At 42.1% G+C, this 23,172-nt stretch overlaps 1 protein-coding gene across 1 annotated transcript in view; it reads left to right on the top strand.

The window, feature by feature from the left end:
* The window catches only part of LOC107106002 (contactin-4-like), a gene marked incomplete at its 3' end in the record, with an annotated part of 340,090 nt that overhangs the window by 244,281 nt on the left and 72,637 nt on the right, over positions 1 to 23,172 (top strand). The window contains exon 12 of the mRNA XM_015406077.1: positions 16,264 to 16,391. Within this exon, the coding sequence (XP_015261563.1) occupies positions 16,264 to 16,391 (128 nt within the window). The remainder of the gene's footprint in view (positions 1 to 16,263; positions 16,392 to 23,172) is intronic.

The raw sequence follows: 23,172 nt of genomic DNA on the forward strand, positions 1-23,172 counted from the left end.
GGAAGATGGTCCCAGGTTTGGTTTCCAGCATTTCCAGCTATAGCATCTTAGGAAGCTCATGTTTCTTTCTTTGCCTAAAACCCTGAAGTTCTACTGCCAGTCAGAATAGATGGTCTGACACAGTAAAATGCAATTTCATGCATTCATGTGATCTATTTATTTATAACGTTTATTATCCACCTTTTTACCTTATAGGAAATAAAGGTGTCTTACAGTGTAAATAATAACAAAATACATTAAAACTACTGGTTAAAATGAGTAATTCTAAACTGCTGGTAGGCAGCAGAACTAACCAAATGTTGTCGTCTTTTTCATAGTATGATTGCATGAGTAAATGGACTTGTGAAACATTCTTGTGAGTTGAGGAATAGGCAATACAACTTTAAGTAGATCTTTGAACACTGATTTCCTAAACCAGTAATGATGAAGGCTCTTATTAATTGTACTATGTGATAAATATTAAATTATCAGCCAAATATCCCCTCAATCTATTGAGATGGGTTATTTTTGTTATAGTAGACCACAGCTTTAGATATTACCTTTATACAAACTATTGGCATTATCATATAAATGCTATATAGTTGTATAAATAAACTTACCTTTCTCATTTATTAATTCTTCATTTCTTAAAGCTACAGTAACTATTATTTGGAGGGTTTAAACCTCCCAATGTAACTTTTAAAATATATTTTAGATAGGGTTACCATTCCCCAGGGCTGCTGCATGGCAGAAGCCAGCTGGCCAGCGGGAGGAAAATCCCCCCATCCCCCAAACAGCAATGACATGTTAAACATGCTGATGTGACCCGGAAGTGATGTAGGCATGTTGGTGATGTGGGGGGGGTGATGCTCTGGATTTGGGGCAAAACTCTCTGGTTTGAGGGCAATTTTACCATAGAGTTTTGCACAAAGACCAGAGTGTCATCAACAGCATGCCTACGTCACTTCCAAGTGATGTATGCATCTCACATGACATCTCCACCCACTCCCGAAACACCCCCCAATCCCCCCACCGATGCAACAATCGGACCTGGCAACCCTAATTTTAGATGTTTCTGCAAACCCAGGACCTCTGTCTGTTCATAGCTCCAGTTTCTAGATTTAAGTATCCACAGAATTGGCCATATTGAGAATTAGATGTATACAAGTTGGGGGGCCCACAGGGATTGCGGAGGGGCATCTTATTTAGCTCTCCTCCACTATTTTTTCTTCTTGTTCCCTGGCAGCTCCTATAGCCTCTCCCTTTTTCCTGCTTCCTGTGATCCTTTCCACTTACCAGCCAACCTACCTTTATTTGCCTTATTCTGAGTCAGGTTATTGTCTGTTGAGGTCCCCATCCCCTGTCTTCAGCTTTCCTTCCTTTCCTCCATGGCATCCTCCCCCTGGGAAAATGCTGGCTGAGTTGTACAGTGCTGGCTGAGCCAGGTCCAGTTGTTCAGTGGGGAAATCTGCAAGGACTTGCAGGAGATACCTCATTTTCCCTTGTATCACTTCCTCATTCTGTTTCCGCTTTCCCTCTCACCTTTCCTTGTTTTTCTCAAGTTTATAGAACTCTCTTGTCCATAAATGGTTCCCAGTCTCTCGATTTAAGTATCCACAGATGGTGTCACATTAAAAATTAAATATAATGCTGTTACACACACACACACACAAGCAAACATATGCATGTGTTTTTCATATTCTTATATTATCAATTGGTTCTTTTTTACCTCATTTACCTAACAATGGAGATTGAACAGCATCCCAGTTCTGTGAGTCCAATACTTAAGGCAATCGTTTAGGGTTTTGGTTTTTTTTACAAAATCTGTCATATTTTGAGGCATTAATAAGACTAGAAAATATACAGATATCTGAAACTAGGTGGTGCAGGGGGGAAAGGTCCAGGTTATAATAGGCAGAAGTGGCAGGAGACTACATCTGTGGACTGTTCCTTAGTTCAAAGGAAATGGGTTTGTGTTTGGTTTGGAGACTGGTTTATAAAACAAAGCTGTGTTTGAAAAGTAACAGTTTATGACTACAAAATGCTGAAAGAATGGTAGACAGAGAACGAGATAAATTGCTTTATAGAGAATATTTGGCTCTCAGTCAATAAACATGCAGCAGAATTTGATGGATGAGGTCTTTTATGCATAATATTTATATAACACTGATTATCTGTGGCACGTTGGAAATGATGACTGATGATGACCAAAAATTGGAAAACACTGATCTGTGAAAATTTTCAAGAAAATCTTCACATTTTCTAATGAAGCTTCTAATGACATGACATTTTATTTGTAAATAACTCCAGACCCCTGGAAGTAAATCAGCATTGAGCCAATGAAAACTGTTAGCTTCAGAACTAGGGTTACCAAGTGCGATCTTCGCCGCAGCAGGGGACTCCCGGCTGCTGGCTGGAGCGCGTGTGTGCACACGCGCGCCACATCCTCGTCACTCAGAAGTGACGCGACCGTGCCGGGCATGCTGGGAGCGGGGCCACGACCATCCGAAGGAAAATGATAGTTTTCCCTCGGATGACCGCGGCCCTGCCCCCAGCGTGCCCAGCGTGGTCGCGTCACTTCCAGGTGACGTGCACGTCGGGGTGGGGTTCCCCCCGGGGCCCGATCTGCCGCCGCCGGGGAACAGGCCTCTGGGGCGGGGGTTTCCCCACCCCCCAGGGGGACTTGGCAAGCCTATTCAGAACTGTCTCTCTATCTAGTACATTTTATCCAACCTTACTGACAAATAACTCAAGGTATACATGGTTCTCTACTCCCCATCTTATCTTCACCACAACCATGTGAAGTAAGTTTGGTTCGAAGAGTGCTATTACTTGACTCAATCCCCATGTCAGGCCTGCCATGCGTTGAGTGCCGTCCATGTGTAGAAGTGGAACACAATTTCCAATGTATATTGTATACATGGGCCCCAGTTTCACACACTAAATCTTTGAAAAGAGAAATATTAAAGGGAGCCAAGCACTTAATCAGCAAGTAAATGTATTGCTTATCCAAGTTACGGAATAAGAAGTGAGGAATCACGACAAGAGCACAAGACAGTAGGACTGAATTGTACTAGTATGGCAATCCAGTAAATGCGAGGCTGTTGCCTATGACTGGAGTGGGAAGAGCGCTGGAGAGTCAAACAAACAAAGGAGTTTTGATTAAAGTCCCTAGAGAGATGTTTCCCAACCTGTGGTTCAGGACTCAAAAGTGGGTCGTTACGCCTCTAAAAATGGGTCATTCTTTTTCTCCTCATCCTCCTTGTCAACATCTCACATTCTTGCTTTCCACCTCCATTTACAACTATGGGTGAGGAAAATCTGTACGGCAGGTAGTAACTTTATGGTAGTACCTGGAAGGAGGGGAAAATGGAATGCCACTTGCTTTGGGGGCAGGTGCACTTTTTCAGCAACACTGTAGAAAATGAAGTGCTGGACAAGATGAGTGTCCACCTCGAGGGCCAAAAAGCCTCAGGCTGGCCCTGGATGGGTCACCATAACACATTGGTTCCCAAAGTGGGCAGTACCACCCCCTGAGGGGCGCTGGAACGATCCAGGTGGAGATCCACAAACTGCATCTTTTTGTCCACTTCTTGAAGGCAGATTTCCGGGGGGGGGGTGCGGAGTAATTTTTTTTTCCTGAAAAAGGGGGTGGTAGGCCAAATAAGTTTGGTAACCTCTGCATAAATTTGTACTTGTGGGTCACCATACCAAAAAGATTGGGAACTACTGCCACAGAGCATTTAGACAGTCAAACTCCTTCCTCTTGAAAATGCCTAGCACAGCAGCATTCTGGCAGAGGGGACTGCTAGCCTGATATCTACTATTCTTCAGAGTTACCTTTGTACATGTCTCAGTGGTATCTCCATTCCAGCATGGAATTTAAGAGAGTTTATATAGGGTTCTCAGGAGATCTCCCATCAGACCCAGACCTCAAAGAGGTTACTGGATAGATAAGATCTTTTATGCATAGTATTTGAATAACAATGATTATATAAATCCACGGGAAGGAGCCGAGACTCTGTGGTGAAGCATCTGCTTTGCATGGAGAAAGTCTGAGGTCCAGTTTCCAGTTAAAAAGATCAGATAGTGGGTGATAAAGCAGACTTCTAGTTGAGACTCTGGAGAGAGTAGGCGATACTGACCTGTAAACCAGTGGCCTCACTCAGAATCAGGTAGCTTCATATGTACTATATGATGATAACAATCCACATGATTAAATGAGTAATATTAGTTTATTCAGGCAATATCCCTAATAAAAATATTGCAGTACTGTAAAATCACAGAACATTTCAACCAAGCTTTTATTTCATTTGGTGTGAGAGCTTAACACAAGCTTCCTGAGCAGCTGCTTGCGGGATTGCGTGCAATTAAAATATCTACCCACTGAACTACCTTTGATTTTCACAATAAGCTGAACAATTCTTAATTTAATTTCAACTTCTCGCCTTGTAAAAAAAAACACAACAATTCCAGTGAAGCCATTTTATGTGGTTGATCCATAGATGCTCTCCTTCAACCCAATTAGGAATTCAGTGGCTTCAAATGGACCTTTCCCCCTGGTTTAACTGGATTCCCCTACAAAGAAAATGTCTGAGGCAAGCAACACGAATGAGTGCAAGTCAGTCCTATTTCCTGACCCCGCTTTAACAAATTTCAAAGTGCTGAAATAATTACTTATGTTAACATATGTCGCCTCAGCTTCAAAACATATGTATGGCTGAGAGAAGCACCTTCAGCAAAATGAATGCTTAGATCAGTGACCGTGAAGCCCTTTCATCGGTGAGTTTCAGTTCAAAGAGAAATATTAAGGCTCTGATTTATTTAAAAACTATGGTTGTTTCAGCCAGGTATTTGTCAGATTTATTGCAAATCCTTCGGCTAAAATGACTGGCTGAAAGGATAGTGGTCCTAGAATACGTTTGTACCGATTCATGCAATTACTCGGGTTTCCTGTGTGCAGTTTATCTGCTGTAAGATGCACCCTGACACTCACTTAGTATTGAGAGCCAGCTTCAGTCCTCAAGTTCACACACACAAGCAGCACAGATTTGTATTCAGCAAAGTAGTACTAACCCCTTGAGGCATGCACAGAGCTGATACAAGAATTACTAGGATCACCTCCTTGGAAGGAGAAATCCTGAAATCCTTTCAAGTGATCAGCAGAATGTCATTACACTACAAAGGTAAAATTATAGAAGAAAATGCAAGAGTATTAGAATAGCGGATAAGGGGAGGGGGGGAACTGTCAGGAAGTATTCAAAATGAAACTAGAAAAAAATCAAAAAATGTTCATGCTACAAGAATTGATAACAGCCAGTGACCATGGTAATTCTGATATTCAGAAACAGGGGCTTTAGATAATGCAATGGGGGAACCTCAAGGACTTGCAAGGGACATCTCATTTCCCTCTCCCTTACTATTTCCATTTCCCTTCCCTATCAATATCTTCTTCCCTTTTCCTGCTTCCTTTTCTCCTTTACCAACCTGTCTTTATCTGCTCTCCTATCTTCAGCTTTCTTTCCTGCCCTCCCCCAGCAACCTCAGCACAGGAAAATCATTGCCCGGTTGGCCAGGGCCTAGTTGTGTAGTAGGAAACCCTCAAGGGCTTGCAGGGGGACACCTTACTTTCCCCTACATACCCTCCCCACATTATTTTCTCTTTCTGTCCTCCATCAGCCTCTATATACTCTTCCCTTTCCCTGCTTCCCTCTCTCTTTCCCACCCACTAGCCAGCCTTTTATCTGCCCCCCATCTTCAGATACATTTTTATTTATTTATTGACTTCATTTATACCTAGGGTTGCCAGATCTCTTTGAGACACTGTTGGGGGGGATGCTCCGGGAGCCAGAAGCATCACCCCCCAACATGCCAACGTCACCAGAAATGACATTGAACACTGTGCCTACATCACCCAGGAGTGCCATAGGCACATTGGGGCAACACTCTGGTTTTTGGACAAAAACTCCATGGTAAAATCACCTTCAAACCATAGAGTTTTGCCTAAAAACCAGAGTGTCCCCCCAATGTCACTGATGTGCCTACATCACTTCTGGGTGATGTAGGCACGTTGTTCAATGTTGCTGTTGGAGGGGATTTCCTCCCGCCATCCAGCTGGCTGGTGGTGAGCAGTAGCCTGCAAAACCAGAGCATCTCCCCCCCCCAACTGAGGACTGGCAACCCTATTTATACACCATCTTTCTCCACAATGGAGACCCAAAGCTTATATCACTCTCCAGAAAAAGGCTATGCCCCCTCCCTTGAGTTTTACTGACATAAACCAAGTCTTGAAGGCTTGCACTACTGTTGTGGTTGCCTAACAACCTTAACAACAACACTGAGAGGGGATTGATTTCTTAAAGCTACAGGCACTGTTTCTATTATTTGAGGCGGTTCTTTGGGGGGGTTTGGTGGACTGCACCTTTTAAAAGCTTAGAAGTGCTGTATAAACAGCTGAAGGACTGTGGAGGGTTAATTCTTCACAGAAACAGAAAGCCTTGAGTGACAGGCTGCTCCAAGCAATCTGATCAGTTAGCATCAGCTGAGCAGAGAAAGACCGCATGCTGAGGAGGGAGTCAGTCAGATTTCTGCCATGATTGAGTTACTATTTGATTGGTGCCTTAACTGAGAGCAGTTTAACACAGACAAAGAACTGGGGAAAGTTGGCAAGAAAGTTTGGGAAGTAGGTGAAGACTCCCATTCGGGCCAAAGAAAGGAGATAGATCTTCTAGTGAGAAGCAAATTTCCCTACCCAATCAAACAGGGAGTTAGCTCTGAAGCATGCAGAGATCCCTGCTCTGGTGTGGCTAGAAACTGCCTTTAGAGACCTTAAGAGTCAAGTTAAAAACTGAAGACGAGTACTGGTGTTTCAATTAAAGGGGTTTGGGTACTGGAAAGAGTGAAAGTCTCAGCATAAAGATTTTTAAGTAACTGTGGTCCCTGCCACACGGCAGGAAAAACGATGGACGAAGTGTGGCTAATCTGAGCCGCACCAAAGTTGAGACGCCACGGCGGGATCCCACGGATTCCCTGAGCCGCGGCGCCGTCGCTCCCCGGCACGATCAGATGCCGGGGAGAAAGCGACGGTGGGAAGGGGAGGGTGGCGAACTGCGCATGCTCACACATGCACAGTTCGCCCAGGAGCCGGGGATGCGCCGGCGCAAGGACGCACCGGCAATCCTACGGCCGCATTTGCCGCGGCCCTTCCGGATGAACCACCCAGGTAGGTGGTTCTTTTTTGGTGCGGGGTTTTGGGCGGGAGGGACAGATCGGGGACGGCCGGGCAACGCTTCCCAGATGTTGCCGTGGGATCGCGCCCATTTGCCGCGCATCCGATCCGTCCCTCTCCCGGCCCAATTCCTCGCGTGTGACCGGGGCCTGTGAACAGCTTAAGAAATTCTCATTAGCCTGAAATTTAAGAACTAAAGTCTGTGTATATATTGGTTTTACCTCAGAAGTTCCAACCCCTGATTTCACCTGATATTTTCCCTCTATGTTAAATAAAATATTTTGTTTTTTTAAATATCAGAACACCTTGAGTGCCATTTAAGTTGTTTAGGTTAATGGGACCTCCCGAACCTTCCCTCAGATTCCTGGGCTGAGCCAACAGTGGGCAATTCTGTATCTAGCATTCGCCCCACATTTTCTCAACTGGGAGGGAAAAGTACAGCTTAAAACCATATTCGGATACCTCAGAGCAATGCCATAATGACTGCAAAGTCACCCCTGAACAGCCATAAATTGGCCATAAATCTATGCAGAAGGTACAATAAAATCCGAGGATCAAAGGAAGCAAAAGTGGCATGGAGTGTGGAGGCTACCATAAAATCCAGTGATCAAAGGAAGTGAAAGCAGCATGCAATGCAGAGGGGAATTTCTATTCCAACATGGGTTTTGTAAAACAAAGGAGGGAAAAGCCAATGCAGAATCAGCCTGCCACAATATTGTACTGTGACAGGGTGGGGCAGCCAGAGTTCTTCAGCAAAGATGAAAACACATTACTAGGGTGGCTCAGTCAGTCAAGCAGGGGTGGCAAATAGTGAAATCAGTAAAAGTAATTTTTTCCCATCTTGGTCATTAATTTGTCGATTTTTTTAAAAAAACTGGTCAGTAAAGTCATTATTTCTTTGTTTTCATGAATGCTTTGTGGGGGGTTTTGTTTTCATTACTGCATTTTGGGGAAAACATGATGACTTCCCAGTGAGAAGACAGATTTTCTTTCAGTTCAATTCAAAGTAAGACATTCTGGGTATAAGCTTTTGTGTGCATGCATACTTGTGTACGCATACGAAAGCTTATACCAAATATTAAACTTTGTTGGTTTTAAAGAGATGTACGGAGATGGTCACAGGTGGTTTGCCGTTGGACTGTGGTTCACCTTTAATTTGTTGTATTTTAGTAGTTCTTTGTATAGTGTAAAACACTGGTACACACACTTCTGTAAAAGTGATTTTCATTTGCTAATTACAATGGAAAATCGTGTTTTGTCTTGTATCAGTGGTGACCATAAACAATTATCTCTGACTTGCTGGAAAATCTATTTCAGAAAATGGTAGAACAGGGGCAGATTTTGTTTTGTAGGCTTTTTAAAGTCGTCCCAATGGCTGACTATACCAGGGTATGATCAGATGAGCTGTTTGCTCCAGTGTCGGCCCTTCTCCTTAATAGGTTTAATGTGCTCATCCAGACAGTGACATCTGTCTTCTGTTCCCCAGTTGTCAGCCCCCCGTCCTCACCCCCGACTTTGCCAGCACTGGAGAAAGTTTAGTATTTACAGGTTGAATTGTTCCACTGTGCATTCCCTGCCGCCTGATTATTCTGTTGCGCACTCAAGCCATTTATGAGGTCTGTGACTTCCGCTCCCTGGCTGCCATTTTTTCCCCAAAGTTAGGAATATGTTCGTAACCTCATATTTGCTCCTGGTGAATAAGCAGTTTTGTGCATGTTGCACCCTCTCCAGAACAAATAACTTCAGAGAAATTAGACACACAGCCAGACTGCACCAAACCTGCCATCTGATCACAGCCCCAGAAAGACAAACATCAGTTTGGTTTACTGCGTTCTAGGTCAGCTTACTCAGGAATTTTGTATACATCCTTATTGAACTGAGCTCATAAATATTGAGTGCTACTACTGGCTATCAGTGAGCATGCTCTATGAGTTTTCTTCTGCAGTAATTGAAGATGATATTAGTTCTTTAACCCTTTAGATGAAAAAATGATAATTTTCCAAGTTCATATTTTGATTACACAATAATCTTAATAGATTTATTATACATATCAGAATGTTCTTGGGAGAAAGTACAAGTGTAAAGATTTGCCAAGATTCCTCAAGTCTCCTGCATTTAATGAATTGCTTCTGGAACATTCCAGGACCAGTTTCTTTATAAAATAGTCTATCCAGACCACCACTCCTTTGATCAATAGAATACCTGGATGAACGAGCTTGGGATCATTAGGTTACTCCTAGAAGATGGAAATCCAGCAACTACAGCCTCAGTTGCAAAATTTTGTGCAACAGCTTATAAAATCCGCCAGTTGCTTTTGTTATCAGGGTTTATGTAAATACCACCCATTTATAATACTATTTATTTGTATTGTGGTCTATTTTAATTTGTGTTATTTTTTACCAATATCAATTTTAACTTGGGGGGGCACTATTTTATCTATGCTGGTCTTTGACCATACAATAAAAATTGAAATAAAATTTGATAAAATAGTCATTTGCAAGCATGTAGACGTACAGGTAGTACAGCAGTAGGTGAGAGCCTTTTCACAGTCCAAGATACCTCTGTGATGTGCTATTGACTGGTAAGGTAAGGTGACATTTGCTCTCTTTGTTGTGTATCGGAAAGATGCATTAAAATAGCATGTGACAAAAGTAGGACAGTCCAATAAGACAAGACAACTATTAAAACTCCAGAGGAGTGGTAGATCTTAAAAAGCCATAGAGAATAAAATGTTTTCACTTGGCATCTAAGAAATTATAAATGCTTTGCCAGGTGAGCTTCTGTAGGCAGCATCAGTCTTCTAGTTCCACCTTCTGAAACCCTTCAGCCAGGCAGAAGCACAACCACCAAGGCATGGTGCCCTTATATCTGGCTTGGCTAACCAGGTCAAGATAAACTGTGAGCTGAGAAATGAAAGAGTTTGTTAACAGCTTCTTTTTTCAACAAAAAAACAAAGATAAAGGGAAGTCTTACCTTACAGTAACATCAGTAATTTTGACCCTTTGACTAGTTTCCGCCCCTAGTAAAGGGAAAGAAAAAGGAGGGAAAATCTTGCCTCTGAGGAAGGGAAGTGGACAGGGGCCATCATAGTGGGGTTAGACTTCAGATCTTTGTGCAAACCTGAGCTTTTCGTGGGTTTGTAGAAAGATCTGTTTATGGTCCCACTCTTCAAACTGAAGTATCCATAGGTGGGGGTCCTTTTGCAAATTATAGATTTGATTTATAATTGATTTATGATTTATAATCATATATTAAGTCATCTTGTTCTAATTAATGTCTGTTCGAAAGAATCCTCTTGATTGCGCCACCTATTAAATTGGTATAATTGGAACTGCAGTCTGTAGCTCAACACATGAAGCATCCCTGACTGGGAAATCTCCATTCATGGGGGGGGGGGATGTGTGGAAGCCTGCTAAACCCTCACTGAAAATAATGGGGGTTGCTGAGTAGCAGTGCTCAGTAAAACAGTCTCTTCGTCTTTGGGCTAGTGAATGAAACTGGGGGTTGGGAATTTCAAATTTCAGCAATCTCAAAATGTTAATAAAAATATCTTGTATGAGAGGATTAAGAGATTTGTGTAAGTTCTGAGTCAGATACATGAAGCAATTATACAACAATATTTCATATGTATATACTGTTTTCTAAGTCTCAGACAGAGCAATGTTCAGTGGGTCTAAAGTGTTCTTAGAGTTGCAACCAACGCTCCCTCTAAGCTGTGGAGTCCTGTGAGCAAAAATTCTACTTGGTGAGCTACCGGCATTAAAGTTGTGAGCAGATGATTTGGCTGCTGCATAAATCAGTTTGCCATCCCTTCCTGAGCGAAGACAAAAATGTCTGAGCCGGAGGCTAAAAAACTGTGAGCTAGCTCACACTAACTCATCTTAGAGGGAACACTGGTTGCAACCAAAATCTATAATGATCTGGTAATCCTCTCAAGGAGAGGGGAATATGTTATAAGCCACTTCAGTTTCCCATTAGAGAGAATAGTGGGGTATAAATGAAGTAAATAAATAAATATGGTAGACTTATTATACCATTTTGAAGTTCAGTGTCTACAATTCTACCTTCTGATTTTGTGTAACAGGGCAGATAAATATTATTCTTTTTGACCTCCTCTACCTGTTAGGAATGTAACGTTATGGAGAATGTCTATAAGATAGCATCTTATGCTTGAAATCTGCATTATAGTCTTTAAGATTGCATTGCCTGCACTGGCCCTGTAGTTGTTACAGTGAACCACATGGATCTATGGAGTCTACAGACTACAGCACTCCCAGGGTTGCCAGGTCCCCTGCTGGCAACTCTCCGTCCCAGCCACTGCTCATTTGGTTGGCTAGAGATTTTTTTTTAAATGCTGACATTATGCTTGACATGATGTTAGTTTTGAGGGAAACCAGAAATGACTACACAGCTGTGAGGCCAAGCACCGGAATCTCCCCTCATGGGTTAACATGAATATTAAAAGGCCCAGTCCAGCTTACAGGTGTTCATGAGCTCAGTGTCCCTGCAGCTGCCATTCTTATCTCTTTCAAGGCCAGAATCAAGAATGTGATAATTGGTTAATCACGGGAACCTATGCTTAGTTGTATAACCAGATTGTGGGGGATTAGGAGCAGTTACTAACACCCTCTGGAAAGTTCCAATGAAGACGAGTCTTGATTGGACCTGAGAGACCACCTGTGTTGCATTCAGGGCAGAGCCTAATGCTTGTACTCTACACAAGGCCTCCGGGATGCACAAATATAATTACAATCAATCAAGGCAAGAGACAAGAGCAAGGTCAACAAGCCAGTACAGAGTCAGGGAGCCAAAAGTTCAGGTCAAAGGTTGGGAGAACGGGAAACTCTGGGGTCCAGGGTCCAAAGCTTGGAAGCTAGAACAGAAAACAGGGTCTGGATTTCTAGCTGGAAAAGCAAGCACAGGTTAACAGGACAAGGGTGCAACGCAGCAAGGCAAGGTAGTAATCTGTTCACTGAGTGAGTCAGCTCACAGAGGGGGTGGAGAGCAAGGTTGCTTCCCCATTAAGTTCAGTGTTTTCTTTTAATCTGCCTCATTAGCTGACTCATCCCCTGAAGCCCAGGTGTTGCTACTTACCAGCTTGTCATTCCTGCGCCTGTAACAACTCTACTCCAAGAACCAGCACTGATCGCTGCTGCACAACTAAACAGGCACTTTTTCATCTTGGGCGCTCTCTCCATGTTCTGCTGGTTCAGGAGAAGCCAGCGGTAACTGACACGCTGATCTTTTGTCTCCTGCCAGAATGAGCAACTCTTGCTTCCTGGCTCTTGCTGTATCTGCTTATAGACCCAGCTGCTAAGGTGCAGGGCTTGATTCTACCACTTCCTCATCCTCAGAGGAGGAGGCAGCTGGCTGGCCCATGACAACCTGATGCCAAAGGACAAGAAGCCATAATAAGGGTGTAGGCCATAGAGGGTTATGCAAGTGTTATGCTAATGACATGCTAGTGTGCCTAGATATGTTATGCTTCATCATGATGGACTACATCATATAGGTTGCTTTTATTCTACTTGTATGGATTTTATGCTGCAAGAGATTGGCCATCTAATACTAAGGTAATCAGTGTATTAGATAGAAAGGTTAGCTTCTTTGTTTTCTTGTTGCTAAGCCTTAAAGACTGTACTGCATAGTCAGTTCTTTTAATAAGCTAATAAACCTTTATATATTTTACAAGGTCTGGTTTTCTTGTGTGCATCCAACCTGGAGGACCCACAAGTACGGGAAGTTGTTCAGGAGTTCCATACAGGGGACCAGGAACAATAAGCCAGGTGGACCTGGGCTCAGGTCTCTGACAACAGGAATCACAAGAAATGCTATAATTTTAGACTCTGGGGATTCCCAAGCAATGTGACACCCCTTCCAGTTTCCCCCAGAAGTGATGTTATGCCATGCCTAACACAAGAAGCCCCTATCTCCCGCTGGGTGCCAGTCATTAGCTGGCAACTCTCCACACTCCACAGCTCTCCACAGCTGTACTGTGATGAACCAAGATAACCCATATGACTATGCCATTCTTGAGATTGGAAGAATTCAACATGTTTAAAGTGTGCAGGATTTCATTAATTTTTATGTATGTTGTACTAATAGAGATAACAATCTTACATTTATTGTGACTTCATCTGTACTAAGTTCTTATATGACTAAGCAATCACATATATGGTTGCTTCGTGTGAATATTAATATATTAAGCATTCGGACTGCCCTAACCTGATGCAAATCTATTAATTACTTAGGCCTAGATCTCACTTCACTGAGACAGAAAGCCTATATTGGGTTGTTGTACCAAGTGAGTACTCAGTCTGATGAGAACCCCCTGAGTGTTTTGGAAGGATTTATCCTTGGTTTAGAATCCTAATCCCTTTTCTGTAGAATTCCCTGAGTCAGAAATCAGAACAAAAGGCAATTGAGGGGTTCTTTTATTAATTAAATAACGGCATGCAATAATTCAAAGCATTAAAATGTAATGAAAGTAGAAAATAACATAAGTATAGAAAATCTTATGAATAGAATCTTATGAATAGAGAATGAAAAATGAAATGTAATTAAGTAACATGAAAGATGGCATAGAAGCTGATTGACAGGCACATTTCAGCTAGATAAACAGAGTTTTTAGGTTCATTCAACATTTATGATTAACAATTCAAAACAGAGACATTTCAAAAGAATTTGGGCAGGTCATAGTTATCAAAAACAGCCATTACATCAATGGATGTTAACTCCCTAAGGGAAGTCATTCTTGATGAATCTAATATTGGCCGTTCCCCAGAACTTTTATTTTATATTTTAAAACCATAAAGATAGTTTTCCATAAGTTAAATTTGAGTTCATCTGTTTTAAATGTTAGAGTTTCCTAATATGTTCAAACAACTTCTAGCAGTTGCTCCAGCTGGTCAGGTTCTTCTTACCAAGTTTCCAGTTTATCAACACAGTTCATGTCTGGATATTGTTCCACTATTTCATGATTATGTTGTACATGCCAATATTGTTTTTTGACTCAATAAATCTTCAAAACCAATTATTGTTCCAGTGAAGCCAGTCTTCTTTTGCTAAAAGCCCTGCAAATTGCAGCCCTTTGGTGGTTCAGAAAACATTTATTATTTCCATCATGTATTTTATTGCTTGCAACTTATTCTTACAGACAGCCTGAAAGACACACAAATGTTTACCATAATCTTGAGTGTGTCAGGCAGAAAAAGTATGATACTTCAGAATGCAAGGCAAAATACAATATCAACTCAGTAGTAGAAAGTGCTGTCAAATTGTGACCAACTTAAGGCGACCCCATGGGTTTTCAAGGCAAGAGACAAATAGAAGTGATTTGTCATTGCCTGCCTCTGCATACCAGCGCTAGACTTCCTTGATGGTCTTCCTTCCAGGTACCAACCAAGGTTGACCCTGCTTAGCTTCTGCGATCTGACAAGATTAGGCTAACCAGGGTCATCCAGGTCAGGGCAAATATTAGCCTACGTGGCTCATATTATTAAATGTTCTTCAATATATTTTTTTTAAAACCACAAAGATTACTATTTTCCCGCTATGTGGAGAAGCAGACAGTAATATGGAACTATAATCCAAAGTGCAGCCTTCACATAGGTTAATGGCTTCTGTGAAACTGGGCTGTAGACTTTGCACAATATCATCTAGGGCTCCTGGACATACAGACCAAACCAAAGCAAATGTTATTCACCGGCTCAAAACTAAAACGTAGAGTTTTTTTAGGCATGTGAATCATGTTGGTTCTGGTGCTGCAAGGCAAAAATGAAGAGACACGGCCTAGGTCATATGCACAGTCCTTGGTGGAAATCCATTTGAAGGGTATTAGGATACACAGGTCTGCATCTTAGAAAAGGAGATCACACTTTAGAAAGTATTGAAGGGCTTTCACACATTGTTGGATCATGCACTCTCAATGCACCATAGCAATTGTTTGCAACTTGATTTTCCAGTTTCACACAGGAAAATCCCGTTGCAAATGACTGTTGTACTGCATTGAGCATGCATGATCCAGTGATGTATGGAAACAGCCTTATGTGTAGTGAACAGCCTGCCTTTGCTGGGGATCCTGAGATAGCTGCTGTTGACACCTGAACATACTTTTTATAAGATGGCAGTGCTACGCAATTCCCACATGTCACAAAGCATGGTTACATTGTATGTTTGTGCATGGCAGCGGAAGAAGTGTGACTGTTTCTTTCATCACAATATGCCAATCACTGTTAATGAAGCAAGTAAAACATTGTCATGCATTGCCGGTAACAAAAAAAAAGCAGTGTTAATTAATTAATTAATAAATATGAAAGCCTTCTTGTGCTGAGTACTGCTGGAAAGCCAGTTGCTTCCCTTGATATTTTACAGCATAAACATAGTGTCTGTTACAGATCTAGAAGTTTATCAGAATCTCCCTAGCAGACATTTTCTACTCCCATCTTCCCAGTTAGTGAAGTAAGTCAATATTACTCTCAGTATACATATGGGGGATCTGACAAGAAAATAGATGCACTGGAACTTTGCTTACTAGGGGGGGGAAATAGCAACTGGTGATGACCATTTTCTTCTTGTTCATGAGGTTCCCAAGGTCATCTTTCTGACCTTCTACTGCTGTAGTGCATAGACTTCTGCTATCATTTATCATGATGTTATTCCATTCTTAAATGTGTCACCTAAGGTCAATTACCATCTCTGCCTTACCTTCCTAATTTAAATCCTCCAAATAGTGAACAGTGTTAGGATTGTTTCCCTCAATGTTTATGGCTAAAAGTTTCTAAGACATGTGCAGCACATCTTGGAAGGGTTGTCATATGGATAAAAAAGAAGCATATCCACACTCTGTAAAGTGGAGTTGCCCTGAAGTAAAGACGTGTAGAACTCATGTAAATGGTGTATGTAGTATTAATGCATTTTAGCCTCCTGAGAATCCTCTCTCGTCAACTTTCATTGTAGTTGGCAGTGATTTCTCAGCTGTTCAAACTATAAATAATTAATGTCGAGTGATACACTACCTTTTTTTAAAAGTCTGACCCCAGTTCTCGTCTTTTCAGAATAACTCTTCTAGAAGATGGAACTCTGAAAATTGCCAATGTTACCAAAGCAGATGCTGGAAGTTACACATGCACCGCCACAAACCATTTTGGGGCAGCCAGCAGCACTGGAAATCTGGTGGTGAAAGGTAATGACATTCTTCCCCATATATTCAAGATGCCTCAGCTCTAATGTCACATGAAAACCAACTCTATTTTTTAAAAGCTTGAAAAGTTTAAAATCTGAAACAGCTATTGCTGAAAAAGTACAATAACAAAAACAAAACACACCAGGGAGAGCACAAATTACTCAAGGTCAGGTAACACTCAGGTGCTACTTAAAGGCATATGTCTCGAATACAGTTAATGAAAGAATCATGCATAGAGATAAGAAGGTAAATCTTTTAGTATGATTCGCATATACTTATTACTTGTTAAAGCACTGAGGCTTTGAAACAAATACACAAGTACAAGTGTACACAAAGAAACCTTCCTAGAGCAAGACCAGTAAATGAGCTGTATGCAGTCCTTGAAAACAGCTGTTGGCCCCGGTCACACGGGCCAGATAATGCTGGGGGGAGGCGTGGCTTTTCACGACAGCACAATTTAACCCGCCAGAACGTGATCAGACGCCGTGGCGGCAAAATAGGGTTTTGTTTGTCAGCGCATGTTTTCGGCGCACGTCAAGAGCGTGCTTGAGCAATCACAGCTACGTATTCCGTCGACGGCCCATAGCAAACTGTTTGCTAGTAGGCTTTCCCGGGTATTTTTTAACTCCAGCTCTTTGGGCAGATGCTACGGGTTGGCAGTGGGTGTTCTACGCTTGCCAGATGTGTCCTTGTGATCGTGCCCATATACTCCGCCCGACATTCATGCCTCTCCCGCCGCAAATGCCGCATGTGCCTTTACTGCTTCTTAGTTTCCAAACTCTCAGGTCTGCAGGGAGGCTAAGAAAACTGGCTGACATCTCTTGTTGGTCACGAAAGTTTCAATTCTTCTTCTTCAGAGCCAATATATTCTTATGGAACCACAAAGTTTACATATTTTGCATGCCTTATCATACTCCCACATGGGCTCAGTTGCACTCCTTCAGGTATATTTATACATTGTTTCAAGGATTGCAAGATTCCAGCTGTTTCAGTTTGATGCAGCTCCTGCAAACTAACATAGACAAAATACATTGATAGGCAATTCACACACACACACCAAATTGTGTCATTTCCATTAGTGATTTTTTAAATCCAAATTTGGATTTCTTTGTGTCCGTCTTATATAAGTTGTAATCAGTTTTTCCAGTTCATTTATTTGTATGGAGTCAACTCTGCAAGTAGGACACCAGAATCAACAGGGACCCTCCCTTCCTTCCATCTTCCATTATATTGGCACAGTTACCAAGTTACTACAGTAGGAACAGGGCCATTGCAGAAATTAGGAGAAAGTAATTAGGGTGTTCTATAGAAACAATTGTTTCTATTCAGTCACTGTTAACAGTTGTTTTCAACCTGGGAGGGGGGCAGACCCAAAGAGCAGTTGTGACCAGTGTTCCCTCTAAGCTGAGTGAGTGTGAGCCAGCTCACAGTTTTTTAGCCTCCAGCTCACACATTTTTGCCTTCGCTCAGGAAGGAGGGCTCCAGAGCAAACTAATGTATGCAGCAGCCAAATCACCTGCTCACAACTTGAATGCCAGCAGCTCACCAAGTAGAATTTTTGCGCACAGGACTGCACAGCTTAGAGGGAACATTGGTTGTGACTAAGGCCAAGTATGAGGAGGAGGAACATAGTGTGCTGGTGGGAAAGTCTCTGGGAGGACCAATAGCAAATTTGGATTTGAATGTTCACAATGTGTCAAATGGTCATGAGATAGTCTTGGTGTTCAGTAGTACTATATATTTATACATTCTAAACATAAAACATAAAATATAGACTCATTAACTTATATGAGAGTCCCGTATCTTGTGCTGGGGAAGAGGAAGGTGGCATGGAGTTCAATCTGTAAATGAGATCACTGTGTAGGAAGTTTAGATGGTTGCCCTGTCAGAGCAGGCAGGGTGGCGTGCGTGTGTGGGTGCATGCCCCACTTCTCCCCCACTTCCCACCAGGTATTCTGGACTGCTACCACCCAAGCAGATTTGCTTTCGCCCCCTTGACCAGTGGCTTGGGGCACTGCTTAAGCTTCATGTGGGTATGAGGAGCATGGATGCTCCTAGCTTCTGCCTTCCTTTCTCCTGTTTACTCTCCAGCCTAGCCTGGACACTGTAGTATATGTCTGGGAGAAACAGCCAGATGTGCAGATGACGTTCTTTAAACTTAGTCTGAGTTCTTAAAAAGAGAAAAGTCTTTATCTTCTATAACTCAGCTTTACACTCTAGAGCATATGTACATAGGAAAGAGTTATATCACAGCACTATTGCACAACTAAGGGGGAAAAAATAACAATGCTTGGGGCTAGTTTAACCTTTAGAAACATGTATGTTACTTGGCATCCCCTCCTCGGGATGGACACAAGCCTGCTGGAGCATATGAAATACCGGTTAGCCAGGGCAGACATCACTCTGTTCCTTCCCTGGTTCCTGGTCTGTCTTGAGCTCTGCTAACTGAATGTCCAGATCTCTTAACCCTTCATGCCCCAGCTGGGTGGGTTTCCCTTTTCCCCATCCTAAGTTTGGGAAGTGATGTCCCTTCTGGGTCACTTAGTACTCTTTTCTCCAGTCAACTGGAAGTGCATGTCTCCCTCCTTTATTGCCCCACTCAGGTCATCCAAATGGCCATCCGTCTTGCCATTTCTGATAGCTGGGCAAATGAGCACCTCCTTGCAGGAAAGTAACTAAGCTAAGCTAGCAAGTGAAGCAGTTTATTACTCCCTTCCCTGGGAAAGTGTGTTCTTCCCTGAGATCAGGGCCCCCAGGGGGGTATCTCTAAGCATCTTACACTCCCCCTTCACAACAGGGCCCACTTCAGAAAGTCTGAGAACAATTCCTGTCTGCCGTGGAGCTAGTTTCAGGATTGTGGCCTTAGCTGATTGAGCAGGAATTTGAACTCAACTCTTATGCTCTACTGAGCAGTGTTGTCTCTCTGATCTTCCTAATATGGAAACAGAAAATCTTGTTGTTAGTATCAGATAAAGATTGTGTTAAAAATCCTGCTAAGTGCTTCAATATCATTTGTCATGTTCAGAGAAAATTAGTAACCTACTCTTGTTGCCCTTGCAATACGAGCTTCTTTTCCCCCCCTCAAGATATAATCAGCACATGATTTAATACTTCTAGCCACTGTTCATTTTTTATGTATCTGAAGACTCTGTAATATATGCCCAGAAATTCTCTATCACCAAATTAAACGTAATAATAAAATGTTGGCAATAGCATTTGGTGTTGTAATTTGTTAGATGTGCTGACACTGACAAATGTTTTAAATTAAATTATGCACTTTTTATGAATAGTCTTGCCTCTGACGAATTATTTTAGGCAACAGACATATAGATTATAACACTGATAAACACTTTCTATCCCCCACTTATTTGTGGGGGAGGGATCTCCATTGGAAAATAGACCAAAGGAGATTGATTACAAAGCAATAAATCAATCACAGTGTTCTAACACTGTCAGTTTTAATTTTACCAAACACCAGCATAAATGGATGGCCTAGATTTGCAGTTTTCCCTGCTTGCTATTTTTACACTTCTTCAAGTGGTTTATGACATTCTTACATGAGTGATTTTTAGCTCTTTTCAGTCAATCTTTTGTACTGCAAATACGGGAGGAAATGTGCTTTGAGAGATCTTCCCAATATGTGCAATCACCATTTTGTCTGAAAGGGGCAACATGCATCTTTTCAGCCTTAATATACAAATACTGGATCTTGCAGGGTTCCGGTTTGTGTGTACTAAAGGCGAAAAGACATGTTTGTCCTTTTGACAAAATGGCAGTTGTGTATACCAGGAATATTGCATGTATCATGTTCTCCCTCTGTACATTCTTAAACGTTACAACTAAAATATAAGTTTTATAAATGTTGATAGTGAAACAATCAAGGCTGGACTTCGGAATCCTGATTAAAAAAAGAAGCCCATGTGGCACCATATTTTATGACTAGTATATGTATGAAAAGATTTTGAAGCTGCACATGTATGTGATTACTTACAATTTGTTACCAGCAAAAAAAGAAGAAGCAAATTTTAATGGCTGTTTAGCATTTACAGGGGAATTTTTGAAGAGCCTTGCTGTGTCTGCATTAAGAGTAAGGGAAGGTTATTTTATGTGATGTGATGTCCTCTCCTCACTGCCCACAGTCCCACATAACATTTTGTTCATTAGGATCCTCTGATTATCAGCCGAGGTTTTCAGGGTGCACAGGGGCTGCTTGACATAGAGGCAGGCAGAGCAGGTCTTGCTGCACCAGTTGTTTCCAGTCATGCAAGCACAGGATCCACCCTATGTATGTTTTCTGCATCTTGACCCCAAGGGGGACCAGGAAAATGGTACATGGACTGCTGTTTACAAAGAAAAAATGCTCAGAAGCAATGTTCCCTCTAAGCTGAGGAGTCTTGTGAGCAAAAAATCTACTTTGTGAGCTACTGGCATTAAAGTTGTGAGCGAGTGATTTGGCTGCTGCATAAATTAGTTTGCTCTGGAGCCATCCTTCCTGAGCAAAGACAAAAATGTGTGAGCTGGAGGCTAAAAAACTGTGAGCTAGCTCACACTAACTCAGCTTAGAGGGAACCCTGCTCAGAAGATCTGAAATTCTGTTTGTTCATCTAGTTTGACTCTTATTGAAAGCAGCATTGTTGTGGTTTTTTAACCTGGCATCCTCAGGTATGCCACATAACAAAAGCCAAGCATAAAATCTGTAGCACATGACACATGAACACACATGAAGTTGCCTTTTACTGAATCAGACCCTTGGCCCATCAAAATCAGTATTGTCTACTCAGACTGGCAGCAGCTCTCCAACATCTCAGGTGGAGGTCTTTCACATCTCCTCCTACTTGGTCCTTTGAAATGGAGATGCAAGGAATTGAATCCGGGACCTTTTGCATGCCAAGCAGGTGCTCTACCACTGAGCCACAGCATCTCCCCTGTCCACTGGTTTAATTATTATGCATGTCATTCCTCTTGCACAAACTTTGGTTTATTGCCTTTGCAATATTGGTCCTCAGTGAATTAAAGTTTGTTTGGCTCACCTCATCTATTGTGTAGTGGGTTTAACTGCGTGGCTAGGCCACCGCAGTTCACAGAGCATCCTGCACGCTTCACCGCTACACAACAAAGACAAAGACAAACGTCCCAGAGGCCAACTATATACATATCCAGGGGACAGTCCTGGATCCCATTGGGGGGTTTGAACTTCCCTCCCATGTTTCTATTGGCTCCCCGTTGGAGAGACCAGGAGCCCAGTTCCCATTGTTCACCCAGGGTCAAGCTCTGGGTATTCGCTGGCCTCTGGTGGCGGCCAGCGGACACAACATCATCCTTTGCTATCACTTGAGCAGGAAGTCTGCTTCCGAAGGAATGCAGTAGTTAACACATACTGTGCTTGCTCATTTGTTCACATGGCTTAGGAATTCATTCACTGTGCTGAAAGGTCAGGGGATATTAGAGAGTACTTTTATTTTCCCCAGTGCTCGTTTCTGTCTCAATCCTATTAGCATTAATGGGAGCTACATGTGTGCATGAAGCGGAGAATATACCCGTAGGGCTGTCATGGATATTAACTGCAACCTGAGATTCACAGTGTTAAAAACCTGTCCCGTAATGAAAGATACAAAATGGAGAAAACTGTTGTGAACTCTAAATGAACTGTGAAAGTACTATATTTTAAATGTACACTGCTGAGAGTCTATCTCCTAATCAAGATGTATATTAGTTTGGGTAGAACCATAGAACTATGACTTGGTGCAGTATTTTAAGTCAGTTTTGTGGCATTCGAAACCTTATCACATGAAAGATATTCTGACCATAAGATATGCATGCTTTCCTTTTGATCTCATGATATGTCATTGACTAAAATGCCATGATAGAATTTTAATGAAGACAGTAATATTTACCTGACCATTAAGAACTTAAGAAAGAAATACACGAAATTACCAATGACAAGAGAAGGAGGGGAAATCACAAAATATCATGAGGTGATTCATATAAAACAAGTTGTCTTTACATGCAATGCATAAATATTAAATTTCAGTCATTTTAGTTCTTTTTGTTGTTTATTTTTGCAGTACCTCAGGCTGTTTCAATTATTGCATGACATAAAACCCCTTACTACTCCATGGTTTGCATGAAAAAATAGTGTAATCACAGTTAGATGCATACCACTGAAAGGCTGTTAAATTGTCCTTTCTGCTGTCATAAATAGTGGCAGATGAGAACTAATTCATACCAATATGTATCCCTTTGTCAGTATTATTTCTAAAAAGTAAGCTTCTAACTGCATGGCACCTCACAGTCTTGACAATTTTTATGTGCCATGTAATCTTTCAATTTCTAAGCATATTTCTTGGGGCTTCTGAGTTTGGCAGTGCATCCTCATCCATCCTGCTAAACTTCAGTGTCAATGCCCTCTGGTCGCCACTGCTACCTTTGTCCCGAAAAGCTCAGAAACGTATATGTTATACTTGATACAAGACTGTTTCTGGGTTCTATGTATTATTTACTCTCTTCTCATCGACCAAAGGTTATGGTTAAAAAAATGTGGATAGCAATGGGACATACATGCTCTTGTTTTCAAAGGAGTAGCCAATGCTAATCTCTCCCTTATATATAATTAAGACGCAGTGTAAGACAAAATGTGCTCCGTCAGCCATTGGCCGGCCAGCTGCCGCTCAAGGCTGCTGCCCTGCCATTGGCTGGGAGGCGGGAGCCAAATGCTGCGTCTGAATGGCGCGGCGGCGGCGATGCGCCCCACGCCGCGCCCCAATTTCCCTTCCCCACCCCC

Source organism: Gekko japonicus, unplaced genomic scaffold, assembly GCF_001447785.1.
Source record: "Gekko japonicus isolate JY-2015 unplaced genomic scaffold, Gekko_japonicus_V1.1 scaffold608, whole genome shotgun sequence".
NCBI classification, from domain to species: domain Eukaryota; kingdom Metazoa; phylum Chordata; class Lepidosauria; order Squamata; family Gekkonidae; genus Gekko; species Gekko japonicus.